General features: G+C 35.9%; 1 protein-coding gene across 3 annotated transcripts in view; it reads right to left on the reverse strand.

Annotated features, from left to right (window-relative positions):
• EFCAB7 (EF-hand calcium binding domain 7) overlaps window positions 1-16,245 on the reverse strand; it is a 47,037-nt gene that overhangs the window by 14,107 nt on the left and 16,685 nt on the right. For 2 of the 3 annotated variants that reach the window (XM_026006935.2, XM_072730723.1), the window contains 4 exons: window positions 10,758-10,899; window positions 5,980-6,089; window positions 3,487-3,644; window positions 2,729-2,862 (listed from right to left, as the gene is read on the reverse strand). In XM_026006935.2, coding sequence (XP_025862720.1) covers window positions 2,729-2,862; window positions 3,487-3,644; window positions 5,980-6,089; window positions 10,758-10,899 — 544 coding nt within the window. The remainder of the gene's footprint in view (window positions 1-2,728; window positions 2,863-3,486; window positions 3,645-5,979; window positions 6,090-10,757; window positions 10,900-16,245) is intronic. The other variant, XM_026006937.2, reaches the window with a different exon arrangement.

The raw sequence follows: 16,245 nt of genomic DNA on the forward strand, positions 1-16,245 counted from the left end.
TTGACCATAAAGTTCAGGGTCCACTTCTGGGTTCTCTATTCTGTTCCATTGATCTATGTGTCTGTTTTTGTGCCAGTACCACACTGTCTTGATGACCACAGCTTTGTAGTACAACCTGAAATCTGGCATTGTGATGCCCCCAGATATGGTTTTCTTTTTTAAAATTCCCCTGGCTATTTGGAGTCTTTTCTGATTCCACACAAATCTTAAAATAATTTGTTCTAACTCTCTGAAGAAAGTCTATGGTATTTTGATAGGGATTGCATTAAACGTGTAAATTGCCCTGGGTAACATTGACATTTTCACAATATTAATTCTGCCAATCCATGAGCATGGATTATTTTTCCATCTCTTTGTGTCTTCCTCAATTTCTTTCAGAAGTGTTCTATAGTTTTTAGGGTATAGATCCTTTACCTCTTTGGTTAGGTTTATTCCTAGGTATCTTTTGCTTTTGGGTGCAATTGTAAATGGGATTGACTCCTTAATTTCTTTCTTCAGTCTCATTGTTAGTGTATAGAAATGCCACTGATTTCTGGGCACTGATTTTGTATCCTGCCACACTGCCGAATTGCTGTATGAGTTCTAGCAATCTTGGGGTGGAGGCTTTTGGGTTTTCTATGTAGAGTATCATGTCATCGGCGAAGAGGGAGAGTTTGACTTCTTCTTTGCCAATTTGAATGCCTTTAATGTCTTTTTGTTGTCTGATTGCTGAGGCTAGGACTTCCAGTACTATGTTGAATAGCTGAGTGAAGTAACTCAATCGGAGAAGGACAAACATTATATGTTCTCATTCATTTGGGGAATATAAATAATAGTGAAAGGGAATATAAGGGAAAAGTGTGTGGGAAATATCAGAAAGGGAGACAGAACATGAAAGACTCCTAACTCTGGGAAATGAACTAGGGGTGGTGGAAGGGGAGGAGGGCGGAGGGTGGGGGTGAATGGGTGACGGGCACTGACGGGGGCACTTGACGGGATGAGCACTGGGTGTTATTCTGTAAGTTGGCAAATTGAACACCAATAAAAAATAAATTTATTATTAAAAAAAACAAAGCTTAATAATATAAATCAATATTTATTTCTTGTTCCTGATTATGCTATATAAACTTTCAGTCAAAAAGAGATATATTTTTGAAAACTTTTGTATTAATAACACTTCTACTTTATTTGCTGTTTAGATAGATAGATTTAGCAGACTCCCACCTGGCTCACTGATTTTGTCAAGCTTAGACCATTTTAAGAACCAAAGGAGTAGATACATTGTTACCCCAATGACACCAATATGTGAGCTAATCTGCCTCCTGACTGCATTCTGGCCTTCTTACTCTGTGATCCATAGCTGGCTATGGCTTTTTGGTTTTCCCTTTGATCTTTCAGTCCTTGGCTTAAATACACAAGTCCTACCCTCTTCCCAGACTTCTCCTAAGAGATAACAGAATTTGTCTCATTCTCAGTATTTTTCTTTGCCCAGCTTGGTATTTTTAGTTTTTATACCTCCATGTACTTTCTTAATTCAGCTCAAATACAAGAGACTAAAGAATTCTTAACATATATAAAGAACTTCGTGGAGGGCCACCTGGGTGGCTCAGTCAGTTAAGTATCTGCCTTCGGCTCAGGTCATGATTCTGGGATCCTAGAATCATGTCCCACGTGCTCAGCAGGGGACCTGCTTCTCCCTCTCTTTCCCACTTGTGTGTGTTCTCTCTCGCTATCTCTGTCTCTCTCTGAAATAAATAAAATCTTAAAAAAAGAACTTCCTTGAAACTGCTTAATTTTTAATAAAACCCTAGCCTATTAGTTCTTTGCTGCCCTCTCCTGGGCACAGTTTGGGGCTCTTGACAACTTCAATCCTATTAGTATCAAAGAGCTGGGACAAAGTTTTTTTTCATTCTAAGTTCCAAAGAGCAAGGGCTAAAAATGAAATTACATTTAAGTAATTGATATTTTCTTTTGACTTACATATTACAATAACTATCAATTTAAGGAAAACAAATGTTTACATCTTTATGGTCTATACACGTTATTCCTTTTTTTTTTTTTTAAGACTTTATTTATTTTCGAGAAAGATGGAGAGTGTGAGCAGAAAGGAAAGCAAGGGAGAAGGTGAAGTAGGCTCCCCACTGAGCAGAAAGCCTGCCTGGATCATGACCTGAGCCAAAGGTGACACTTAACAGACTGAGCCACCCAGGTGCCCCACAATGCTATTACTTTTTAACTGTCCTAATTGCCATAATAATATTCTATCTTCATAGTTTTATATTTTATTTCTTTTTTTTTAATTTTTATTTATTTATTTATGATAGTCAGAGATAGAGAGAGAGAGGCAGAGACACAGGCAGAGGGAGAAGCAGGCTCCATGCACCGGGAGCCTGACGTGGGATTCGATCCCGGGTCTCCAGGATCGCGCCCTGGGCCAAAGGCAGGCGCCAAACCGCTGCGCCACCCAGGGATCCCTTTATTTTATTTCTTAACGATGAAAGGATGCTACATATTTTTAATATATCCACTAAGAAAAAGAAAAGTGTAGGGTGCCAGGGTGGCTCAGTGGATTAAGTGACTGACTCAATTTCAGCTCAGGTCACGATCTCAGGGTCATGGAGATTGAGCCCTGCATCTGGCTCTGAGCTCAGCACAGAGTCTGCTTGTCCCTCTCCCTTCTCCCACTTACGTACCTCTCTCTCTCTCAAATAAATAAAACCTAAAAGACAAGAAAAAGATAAGTGCTTACCTCGGCAGACAGCCCAAGCATCCTCATCACATTTCTCACCACTTGTTCTCAATTCAAAAAAATTATATTCTTCTAGGCTTAGAAGACCATTTCCATCTAAATCAATTACTTCAAATATATCTGATAAAGTTGACCTAAAATTATAAAGATAGGAAATTATTTGTCCCCAAGGCAACTAGACTAAAAGGAAGTAATATTAAGGCATTAAAACAATTTTTGTGAACTTAAATGTATCTAGATATATTTCTTATTCAGTCTAATATGAGATAAACAAGGTTTTAAAAGAACCATAGTATCTCATAGTATCTCATAGTAAGAACTCAATGAATAGTAATTCCCTCCTTCCTTTCTACTTTCTCTTCTGGTTTTCTCGTCCTTCCCCCTCTGCCTCCCCCTCCTCCTTTTTCTTTTTCTTCTTCCAGATATTATTGTATATATCTAGGGTATGAGAGAACCACCTAAACATTTGGATTTCATATTTGACAGTTATCTAAGTTAACAGTGCAACTAGCAGGGTCTATTCCTAAGGCAGTGTCTAGTCAGGTAGAAATCTATACATGTGTGACTAAAGTTATTTTGCCAAATGTGTGGAACCCAGAAATGAATGGCAATCCCAGACCCGTGAATGGAAAGTCACTTTCAGATGCCCAGTGAATGAGCTGAATTACTGAATTAGAATCTGGGGGTGGGGGTGGATAGGCAATTGATCTATAACCAATCTAGATGTTATAGTCCTAACCTTAACAAACAAAACTTACCTAAATTCCTTTGTAAGAAATAATTCCCCTGTTTCATCTCTGTACACAAGTTGGGCCTCTTCAGTTATTGGTTTTCTTTCTTTCCTTAGCCTACAGCCAGTTGTGGAAGGAATTAACCAGTAAATTCCAGGTCCTAGTTCACCAGTCCAACCAAATACCTTTTCTCAAAAGAATTAAAAAACAACCACCACTATTAGTCTTAATGATTTTTCATCTTTCTTCTGAAACAGAAGTATTATAAGTAATTTATCAATATTCACCAACTCTTTTATGCTTCTATCAATTTTTTACAGGCTTCAAAATCTTTTTATTAAAGGTAGCCCTAGCACAAGACCATTAGATGTAGTTTGTAATATATTTTAAAAACAAACGCCTAATACTATAACAGGTAAGAAGTTATATAACTTCTAAATCTTCCCAATAATCTTCAAAAACATGTGATATAAACGACTTCAACAGGTAGCAAAGAGAGAGATCTCAGAATAATTTTTGAGTTACACTTCCCCAGTTTGATTCAAATATAAAAATATGAAAAAAACAAATATAAAAAATGACTTATAAATCAAATTTCAATAACCAAAAGTAAAAATTAAATGTATTTCAAAGAGTTCTCTATTTGTATGAGCTACCCATATGTTTAAGAGTCCAGTCATGTAGACACAAGCACTGGAATCTAATTATTATGCAATATGGACTATAAAACTATAAAAGATGGTAGAATCCCAGATAAACCTGAACCTTATACAAAATTCTTTTCTATCACAGTATATTTATAATGAGTGCCAAGAATTTTGTATAAGGAACATTTTATTCTACTGTTTCATAAAAGAAAGCATAATGGCATCTCTCTGTGGACCTTCTAGGTGCATTCTGCAACCAAACAGCTTCCTATAAAACCTAGGGGTCATCTCTGTCAAATACATTAAATCTAAGCATCTTCTAATCATGTGTAATAGCCAAGGAAATAGCTATTTGCCTTTCAGCACAGAATCACCCTACAAAATTTTATCTAATATTGTGTCCCAAAACTTTCAAAACACAGATGTATTTTGGATCATCCCAGGGACTCATACACAAAATAAAAGTTGCTTATGTGAATTCTGGGTTCAGCCCTATTTCTGTCCTCACAAGTTCGAGGAACCATAATCATCCTAAAGTAACCACATCCTATCTTGATACAAGACACAATCTAATAAAACCAGGGTCATTTCAAAGACTAAAAGAATGACCAAATCCCTCCTTGGGAAACCATAATCTTGTAAATTGGCCAGATGTAGACTGATATCCAGGAGTGAAAAGCAGTTCCTGCTGTTCTTATGACATGTTATCCCAAGAACTTCCCTTATCTCCACATATAACCTTGAATTGCCACTGTGGATGGCAAACACAAAGCCTTCCATGGGCACAAAACTCTTCCTAAAGAAAATAATTATGAAACTAAAACTGAAAATAAAATCCTTTGTAAACATGACATATTACAGAAAAACAGAAGCCAATATAGTAAAAGGGTAAATAGAAATTCATTCAAAGTTTATTATAGGCTTGCTATGTACTAACATTTTTATACACGGAATATCATAAGAAAGTAATTTTATCCAAAACAAAATGGGAAAAGCTATTTGGACAATGCTTTATCTTGAACTTAACTTCGTAGTCAGTTCTGAAGAAGAGTTTCATCAAAACATTAACTTCTGTCATTTTATTTGTTTCTTGCCTATAACTATTCTCGTCTGTTAGCAAGCCTACAATAAAGACTTTTATATAACATTCCATCAGGGAAATGTTTATCTGTCATTGGACCTATATAAAGATTAAATATGATATTGCAGTAAGCCCTTGAATAGTATTATTCCTGTTGTGTAGCAGATGTATTTTGTAGTCCTCATAAAATAAATAGCCACATTTATGTATCTGCCTCACATATTTGGTCTCTGAGTAAATATATAATTAGAAAAGATCAGAACAACCCCACAGGCAATATATAAAATCATTTAAAAGCATTCCTTCAGATCAATCTGTTTTTGAACCCTATAATATGAGTCAAGCCTGAGGATAGTAATCTTGAAGTTTTTCTTTTTTGCAGTAGTAGTATAAGTAAGACAAACATCTAAAGCAACTTTTCCAAAGTCTTGAATTGCTTGTATTTAGGAAAAAAATCCACTGGCATTGATCATTTTTACTGCATTAAAAAAAAAAAAAAAAAAAAGAACATGTGAGGCATCTGAGCATTTAGAGAAGAAAGTAAAATGTCACACAACTTGTAAGTTATAAAGCCAAGACTACTAATCAATCCTCAGCTCTTAATCTCAGCAAAATAGAAGAAATCTATTACAATTAATAAGGCACATATAATATGCATAGAGCTTAAGTACTATATATATCCTAATTGGAAGGGAAGATAAAAAATTAAAAACAAATATAGAAAAACCACTGTGTCCCCAAACTTGAGATATTATATTTTTAAATTAAACATTAGGAAATAAACATGTATACTTCTCTATTTCGTAGTTCAGTAAAACACATGAGTTGTAGGTTTGCTTGATTCTCATTTTCCTTAAGAATATACAAGGTAGTATCAACTGATAACCAAGGGGATGGTTTTCCTATTAAAAAAAAAAAAATCTTAAAATAAGCAATTACTACTTACTCTGTCCCCTATCTAAAAAAAGAAGTTAGTAGTTTCTTTCCCCTTTAGATTTCTTTTTAAGAAATACACAACCCATTTTCATATAGAAACATCATAGCATTTGTAACTATATATGGTGACCTTGCTAGAAATATTCTATCTACTTTCTAAGAATCATAACTTTCTTAAATTTATCAGAAAGCTGAGGTTGCAAGGCAACCAAGTAGCCAGAAATTCAAGGAAAAACAAACCCTTTCAGAGAGCTGAGATCCAAATACTAGCTTACCTGTGAAGAGGCACTCATAGAAAAGATGTCAGACCCCATCTATGTGCTCACAACTCCATAATTTATGTCTCCAGCTAGAATCTTTTCTCTGAACTTTACATCCATATAATCAACTGCCTATTTGACATTTCCACTTGAATATCTATATCTAAAACTGACCTTCCCCAACCCCTTAAAAAAAACTCTCCATCTATACTCCTCTCTCAGGCTCAGTAAATAGTAACTCATCCTTCCAGTTGCCACGCTTCTAGTCAAGCGAAAAATCTTGAAATTATCTTTAACTTTTTTCTTCTCTCACACATCATAGCCAATCTTCAGAAAATCCTATGGTTTACCCTTCAAAATATATCCAGGTCTACTTCTTATCACTTCTACATTCCTGGTTCAAAACATCATCAGTACTATCCTAGTAGTCTACAATAGCATCATAGCTGGCCTCCTTGCTTTCTCTTGGGTACTCTTCAATCTATTTCTAATATAGCAACCTGACTGCTTTTTTTTTTTTTTTTAAGATTTTATTTATTTATTCATGACAGACAGAGAGAGAGAGAGAGAGAGGGGCAGAGACACAGGCAGAGGGAGAAGCAGGCTCCATGCAGGGAGCCCGATGTGGAACTCGATCCCAGTCTCCAGGATCAGGCCCTGGGCTGAAGGCGGCACTAAACCGCTGAGCCACCGGGGCTGCCCAACCTGACTGCTCTTATCAAAATATGCCAATTATGTCCTGTGTCTACTAAAAATCCTCTGATGGAGTTGAGAGTTGGAATAATGTTGCTCCCAATATAACAACAAGAAAAAGTACATGAACTAGAAAATCATATTTTTTTGAACTCATCAGAGCTGAGGTCTCAGGGCAACCAAGGATCCTGAAAACCAAGAAAAGACACCTTTGCAAGAAGAGAGGAGATGCAAGCATTGGCTTATCTCTGGTACAGCACAGAAGACAAGATGTCATGCACCATACAAGTAGAAGAAGAGAGACCAGAAAAAATACTTGAAGAAATAAAGGTAGAAAATTTTCAAAAAATAATGAAAGACAAGAAGCCAAAAAAATCCAAGCAGAGTAAATACAAACAAATGAACCTCACAATAACAGCACTAACAAGAAAAACGCAAGCACCTAGACATATATTCTAACAGTTATATTAAAGATAAAAGAGAAAATCATGAGGGCAGCCATGGGGAAAATCCTCCTATGCTTCCTCATTTCTCTCAGAAGCCCAAGTCTTCATTATGGCAAAAACAAACAAACAAACAAAATCAGCTCTACCTAATTTTGTCCTGGTTCCTCCCTGTCCTCATCTCCTACTTCATTCCTTCATTCTCCTACCTTATTCTAGCCATCCTAATCACCTTGCTGTTCTAACTCTCTCTCTCTCTCTCCAGGCACACTGTCACCTCAGAGCCTCTGACGGAGTATTCCCTCTGTGTGAATGCACTGCCACTTCTACTCTTCACCTCTCCTTTCCACCAGCCCTACATCCATAAGGCTTATTTCCTTGCCTTCTGTGGAAGACAGCAGAAATGGCTGCCTTCTCTGTAATCACAGCCCACTGCAATTTGACTTTGCAGTTCCTCCAACAAGAGATGAAGTCTATTTCTCTATCTTATAAATCTGAACTTGCTTTGTTACTTGCTGTGAACAACAGAATATAGCAAAAATAATGTGCCAGTTCTGAGCCCAAGGCTCAGGAAGCCCTAAGTGCTCTTGCTTTTTCTTCCCTTTTTTTTTCTTTTTAAGATTTTATTTATTTATTCATGAGAGACACAGAGAGGGAGGCAGAGACATAGGAAAAGGGAGGAGAAGCAGGCTCCATGCAGAGTGCCTGATGCGGGACTCCATCCCTGAACTCTGGGATCACACCCTGAGCCAAAGGCAGACACTCAAACGTTGAGCCGCCCAGGTGTCCCTGCTTTTTCTTTCAAATCCCTGTTATACCGAGAGAACAAGTCCAGGCTAGCTCACTAGAACGTAAGAGATTATATGAGACAGAGTCAAGTTGTCCCAGCTGAGACCTCATATAGAGCAAGCCCAGCCAAGTCCAATAAAGCCAACTGTGAGCTAATCTGCTGTTGATCACAGATGCATGAGTGAGTCCCCCAGAGAAAAGCAAAGCCCAGGTCAAAACAAGATATCTAGCAAACCTGCTTACAAGTGAACAATTGTTTAAGTCACTGAGTTTTGGGGTAATTTGTTATATAGCAGTTGATAATTGATACACCTCTTTCAAAGTCTTTGCTCAAACGTCAACTTCTTAATGAAGCATACACTAACCACTCCATTACAATGGCAACTCATATTCCCTCAGTATTCACAATGCCCTATCCCTCTCTATTTTTCCCATAGCACTTAGCACTTTCTAACATAGCATATCATTTACTCTTTATTACGTTTTGTATTTATTGTTAGTTTCTCCCACTAGAACATTAAGTTTATAAGGGCAAAGATTTTTGTCTTTTTTGTACTCTGATGTATCCTAAGCACCTAAAGTGTTACTTTAGGATATATTAGGTCCTCAATAAATAACTGATAAATAAGTGAAAAGAGGATCTTGCTCTTAAGAATATGCAGAATTGAGCAGACCTGGTGGCTCAGCGGTTTAGCATCGCCTTCAGCCTGGGGCATGATCCTGGAGACCTGGGATGGAGTCCCATGTCAGGCTCCATGCATGGAGCCTGCCTGTGTCTCTGCCCCTCTTTCTCTCTCTCTCTCTCTCTCTCTCATGAATAAATTTTTTTTTAAGTCTTTAAAAAAAAAACAAAACACTACCAACCACCAAAATGTCGTAAGTATCCCACGATATATACTGAAAACCATTCAAATCTCTATTTTAGGAGGCAAAAAGAATGGAGTGGGGAAGAATCTTCTAGTAATAAATTATGTTCTTGGGCAGCCTGGGTGGCTCAGCGGTTTAGCGCTACCTTCAGCCCAGGGCATGATCCTGGAGACCTGGGATCGAGTCCCACGTTGTGTTCCCTGCATGGAGCCTGCTCCTCCCTCTGCCTGTGTCTCTGCCTCTCTCTCTGTGTCTCTCATGAATAAATAAATAAAATCTTAAGAAAAAAAAAGATTTAAAATAAACATGTTCTTATGTAAACACAATAAAAGAAAAAGAAAAATTGATACTTAGAATGATGAACATTAAAAGGATATCTAGGGAAAGCACCCCTATAGACATTTTCCCTAATTAAAAATTATATAATAACCATTTTATTTTTCTATAATAACCATTTCAGACAGGCTATTAATTTGTATCCAGCATTTATATACAAAAAAAAAATTAATGTGAATGCAGTGATTATTAAGAAAGGTTGTTGAAGTCATATGACATAGGACTTTGAGGGTATTCAAAAATATTTGCACTGGGATGCCTGGGTAACTCAGCGGTTGGGCACCTGCCTTCGGCTCAGTGAATGATCCCAGGGTTCCAGGATTGAGTCCCGCATCGGGCTCCCTCCGATGTCTGCCTCTGCCTATGTCTCTGCCTTCTCCCCGTGTCTCTCATGAATAAATAAATAAAATCTTAAAAACAAAATTGTTTGTATTTCGTATTGCTCCAAATTATGTTTCTACATAACTTCTCTTAAACATATTAATTTAAAAAACTGACAAATGGAAAGGCTAAAAATTAATTAGTAAATAAAAAGTTCATTCTGTGTCATGAAAAAACCAGGGTACACTTTGTTCTTGTTTTTAAATGATTTAAAATAGGGGATCCCTGGGTGGCTCAGCGGTTTCGCGTCTGCCTTTGGCCCAGGGCACGATCCTAGAGTCCCGGAATCGAGTCCCGCGTTGGGCTCCCAGCATGGGGCCTGCTTCTCCCTCTACCTGTTTCTGCCTCTCTCTCTATCATAAATAAAAATAAATTAAAATAATAATAAAGCCACTAACTTTAATAAATAAATAAATAAATGATTTAAAATAAAACATGCTTTAAATATACATGAAAAGAACTTAAATACTTTGTAAAATATAATAACACAGTCAAAGTATAAACTAAAGCTTTCTTTCTTGAAATGTATGTAACCAGGATGCCTGGGTGGCTCAGTGGTTAAGCGTCTGCCTTTGGCTCAGGGAATGGCCCCAGAGTCCTTGGATCGAGTCCCCACATCAGGCTCCTGGTGAAAAGCCTGCTTCTCCCTCTGCCTGTGTCTCTCATGAATAAATGAATAAAATCTTAAAAAAAAAAAAACTAAAAACACAAATTTATTCTAAAAAAAAAAAAAAAAAAAAGAAAGAAATGCAACCATGTTTCTTAGGTACATTTTCTTCAGTAAGGCTACCAAATACTTACATAAGTATTTTCAAAGGGAACATGAAATGATATTTTTAAAAATACATGAAAATTTTAAACTTGCCTTCAACTTGACTCAGGTTTAATGGTTTAATGGTTAGATAAACCATGGATCTCTGAACTATTTGCATCCTATATTGATGACTAATGATTTCACCATCTTCTTCTAAGAAAAAGCAACCTTTTGATTGTACACACAGCCATTCCTGAAATGAAGGAAAAAAATTTTTTCAAACATTTATTAAATGTTTCCAGCATGCAGAGTAATAAAGAGAAACCTGAGGAGGATATAAAAGAAATGTCAAATAGAGCCACTGACTTCCAGGAATTTGTGACATCATTAAGAGGTAAAAACAACACACCAAATAGGCATAACACAATTCAATTATAATTGACAGTACTATATGGTTAGAACAAGAAAATAATTACATGTGCAAAATAATAACTCTAATTCCTAAAATAATGCCTGGCACATTGTAGGTACTCAATGGTATCTGACTGATGGGATGGTGGGGTGGCCATCAATGTAAACTGAGAGGGCAATCTACGAACTGTATCTTGAAGGGTTAGTGGAGTTTAGACAGTGAAAAGCTAAGAAAAAACATATGGAAAGAAAAAAGAAAAATAAGGTTCATGACAGTGGAAGAAATACTGAAACAAAGTAATAAATAAAAATGCTGCTACAGGGGCACCAGGTGGCTTAGTCCATTGAGTGTCGACTCTTGGTTTTGGCTCAGGGCATGATCTCATGGGTCTTGGGATCAAGGACCTGCCCCACCTCCCACCCTGATCAGGCTCTGCATTCAGTGGGAAGTCAGCTTGTGGATTTGCACCTGCCCTGCCACCACTCACATGCTGTCTCTCTCAAATAAATAAGTATTTTAAAAAAATACTGCTACCACAATTAGGGCAGGATTAGTGCTTGGAACATACTAAAGATGACTAAGGACCGCTGAAACTGATGTCAAAAGGAAAAGTGATGACTTTGTATTTAAAAGTTAATGTATATGACAACCAAAATAACTGTTTCAAGTCCAGGTAACTAAAAGAACACTGAATAAGTTTTACAGCTATAGAGAAATGCTGATAAACATTAGTTTAGAGAAAAGTTTTTCTATATGATTTATTCTGCAATTTCTGACTAGCCAAATCCCTTCTGATCGAAACTAATAGCTCTATAAGGGATCTCTTAACTAAAGAGATATAAAAAATATAAAGAGATATAAAAATAAAAAATAAAACTCAAAGATGATGCCATATGTAGAAAGTAAAAAATTGGGGCAGCCCGGGTGGCTCAGCAGGTTAGCGCCGCCTTTGGCCCAGGGTGTGATCCTGGGGACCTGGGACTGAGTCCCACATCGGGCTCCCTGCATGGAGCCTGCTTCTCCCTCTGTGTCTCTGCCTCACTCTCTCTCTATGTGTCTCTCATGAATAAATAAATAAAATCTTAAAAAAAAAAAGTAAAAAATTCTCCACTGAAGGTATGAGGAATTTTGCCATTGCCATATGTACAAAAATGGTCTTTAATTTATTATTAGGCTTGTTTACCTATAATGTAAAATATACTTCTGTTCTACTCCTAATGGCTTCCAAACATATTTATAAGGTTTTGAAGTGACTTTAAAAAAATTATTTTGAAAAATTATCTGGAAGGATATTTAGGTAATAAGGCCAAGATTTCACTAATATTAAGAAAGCTACTGAAAAGGTATGTATTAGATGTGAATAATAAAATAAAAAAATACCAGTAATCCCTAATAGAATTATCTACTACGGCACTAAAAAGGTGAGAACAAACATAATTACATTAAGATTTCTTTCCTTTTTTAATGTGTCAAGATTTTATTTATTCGAGAGAGAGAGCAAGCATGAATAAGGGGAGGGACAGAGGGAGAAGCAGACTCCCTGCTCACTGAGCAAGGAGCCCAATGCAGGGCTTGATCCTAGGACCCTGAGATCATGACCTGAGCCAAAGGCAGATGCTTAACCGTCTGAGTCACCCAAATGCCCTGAGACTGACTTCTTACTAACTTCTTTTAAAGGCTAAATTATCCTAACATGTATTTATGCATCATTTTGCTCTTGTACAAATGGTAATTAATTTCATATTTAATATTATTTTCATAGTACCAAAATACACTTAAAATTAGAAAATTTAAAAATAGGGGAAAAAATCTCCATAATTCTATCATCCTAGTTTGATTTCCATGTAATCCATCCTAATACTGGCTTTACATAAAAACCTATTATTTACATTCTAATTAACCTTTTTTATATTATGTCTTTTCCATTTAATGTCATATCCAAAATATTTTGCTATTAAAAAATAAGAACAAGTTGGGAGGACTTACATATCCTGAATTTCAAAACTTACTTCAAAGCTACAGTAATCAAAACAGTGTAATACTGGCATAAAGACAAATATATAGACTAATGGTATAAATAGGCCAGAAAAAAATTCTCACATATATGGTCAGGTAATTTTCAACAAGGATGCTAAGACCAGGGGCATCTGGATAGCTCAGTCAGTTAAGCCTCCGACTCTAGGTTTTGGCTCAGGTCATGGCCTTATGATCATGAGAGCTGGCCCAGTGCCAGGTTTTGTGCTTTGCTCAGAGTCTGCTTGTCCTTTTCCCTTCCCTTCTAAATCCCTACATCCCTATTCCTGCTCACATGCAGGATCTGTTTCTAAAATAAATAAACAATTTTTTTTTAAAGGATACTAAGACCATTCAATAGGAGAAAGGACAATCTGGTCAACAAATGAGACTGGGAAACCTGGATATACAAGTGCAAAATAATTAATTTGTACTCTTACCTTATACCATATACAAAAATTGATATAAAATGGATCAAATACCTAAATATAAGTACTAAAACTAAAAAACTCTAAGAAGGAAAGAGTAGAAAAGCTTCATGATATTGGATTTGGCAATGATTTCTTAGAGATGACACCAAAAACACAGGCTAGAAAAAAATACAAACTGGACTTCATCAAAATTAAAAACCTTTGTGCATCAAAGGACACTATCAACACAGTGAAAAAGCAGCCCACAGAATGGGAGAACATATTTGCAGTCATATATCTGAAAATGAATTAATATCCAGAATATATTAAAAACTTACAACTCAACAACAAAAACCTAAAAAGCCCAATTAAAGAATAGTCTTAAGACTTGAGTAGACATTATTCCAAAGAACATACCAGATGGCCAATAAGCACATGAAAAGAAGCTCAATATCGCATCATTAGGGAAATGCAAACCAGAACCACAATGAGCTACTACTTCCTACCCAATAGGATGGCTATTAAAAAAAAAAAAAAAAAAGGTAAAAACACAAAAAATAACAAGTGCTGACAAGGACGTGGAGAAATTGGAACTCTTGTACAATGCTGGTAAGAATATGAAATGTGAAGTCACTGTGGAAAAGTCTGTCAGTTTCCCCCAAAATTAAACACAGAATTATTATATGATCCAGCAATTCCATTTCTGGATATATATTGAAAAAAGAGACTCAAACAGATATTTGTACACCCATCTTCATTGCAGCATTATTCACAACAGCCAAATGGGAAGAATCCAAATGTCTACTGTTAGATGAATGGAAAAACAAAATGTAGAATATACATACAAATGTAATATTATTCAGCCTTAAAAGGGAATAAAATTCTAACATATGCGCCACATAAACACTGAAGACACTCTAAGTGAAGTAAGCCAGACACGAAAGGACAAATATTGTATAATTCCACTTATATGAGGTATCTAGATTAGTTAAATTCAGAGGCAGAAAGTAGAGCATTATTTGCCAAGAGTGGAAAGAGGAGAAAATGGGGTTACTGTTCAATGGGTAAACAGATTCAGTTGGGGATGATGAAACGCTTCTGGAGATGGATAGTGGTGACAGTTGCACAACAATGTGAATATATTTAAATGCACAGAACCATACACTTAGAAATTGTTAAAATGGAAGATTTTATGTTATGTATATTTTTCCACAATTAAAAAAAATTTTGCTAAGCAATATTTAAATTTTTTCAACTTAACTGGTTCTATAATTACTCATTGAGTTGGTATACCATTACTTATTTCTAAAATATTAGATATTTAGGTCATTTCTAATTTCTCTCAGTATAAATAATAATAAAATGAAGACTACTGGGCAGCCCAGGTTGCTCAGAGGTTTAGCACCGCCTTTGGCCCAGGGTGTGATCCTGGAATCCTGGGATCAAGTCCCACATCTGGCTCCCTGAATGGAGCCTGCTTCTCCCTCTGCCTATGGCTCTGCCTCTCTCTCTCCCTGTGTCTCTCATGAATAAATAAAATATTTTTTTAAAAAATGAAGACTACTTTGTCCAAATGCTTTTCCTTTCATGAATAGTATCCTTCAAAAGAACTCCTAGGCCAAAAGTATACACACTTTTAAGGCTAATGAAACTGATCCAATTTTATAATACTATCAACAATGTAGAATGTTAACAATTTTGTCACTACCATAACTTGGTCAGTAGTATTATCATTTAAAAAACTGGGTGACGGAGAGCACCTGGGTATCTCCATGGGTTGAACATCCAATTCTTGATTTCAGCTCAGGTCATGATAACAGGGTCCTGGGATGAAGCCCTGCACCAGGCTGTCCGCTAAGCAGAGAGTGTTCTGGAGATCCGCTCTTTCTGTCTCCTTCTACCCCTCCCCCAGCTTGTGCTCTCTCTCATTGTCTCTCAAATAAATAAATAAATAAATAAATAAATAAATAAATAAATTTTTAAAAAATTTAGTGGTGGTAGGGAATGATTTCTTAAGTGTGGGTATATAAAATATTCATTATAGCATTCCACATATTTTTGTATATGGTATTGCATCACTTTACATTAATGCAGTTAAGAATGACATAACAATTAAAATGGTAGTGAAACAACTTTGCATTAATTTGAATTTCTCTGATTATTAGCAAGATTGAACTTTTCCCCATGTGTTTGTTTTTGTCTCATTTTGTGTGAAATGTCTACTCATCCTCTTATTTTCTTAGCTCTATCACAGACTCAGTAGTTTTGTTACATATTTTAATAAATTCTTTTGATTTAGATGATGACTACCCTTTGTAAGCTTTGATATATGTATTTTCTCTGTTTTCTCTTATTTTAGTTTTGGTTACTTTTAAACTTATGTAAGTTTTTGATTTTTATATTCTTCTTTGGAGATTTCTTCTTAAACTGAATTTTAAGAAATTACCATTATTGCTGAACTATTACTCAAGCTTTCAGTCAGTCATTAATCACAAGCACTGTCACACCTTTGGGGTATAAAAGATATGTGTACTTTTAATTCTGAGAAATTAAAATGTGACCTTAAATTATTGAAATTCATCTTCGTAAGTATATTGCCCATGACAGAAACGAGTCATTATATATATTTCAACAACATCCCTATGAGGCAATAAGGGGTAGATATAAATTAGTCATTTTAATAAACAGAGAAATTAAGGTACCCAGAGGTTATAAAGAATCTGAATTTTACAAGAAGTTTGTAGAAATATTAGGTCGACAGTCT

Source organism: Vulpes vulpes, chromosome 12 (assembly GCF_048418805.1).
Source record: "Vulpes vulpes isolate BD-2025 chromosome 12, VulVul3, whole genome shotgun sequence".
Taxonomy (NCBI): domain Eukaryota; kingdom Metazoa; phylum Chordata; class Mammalia; order Carnivora; family Canidae; genus Vulpes; species Vulpes vulpes.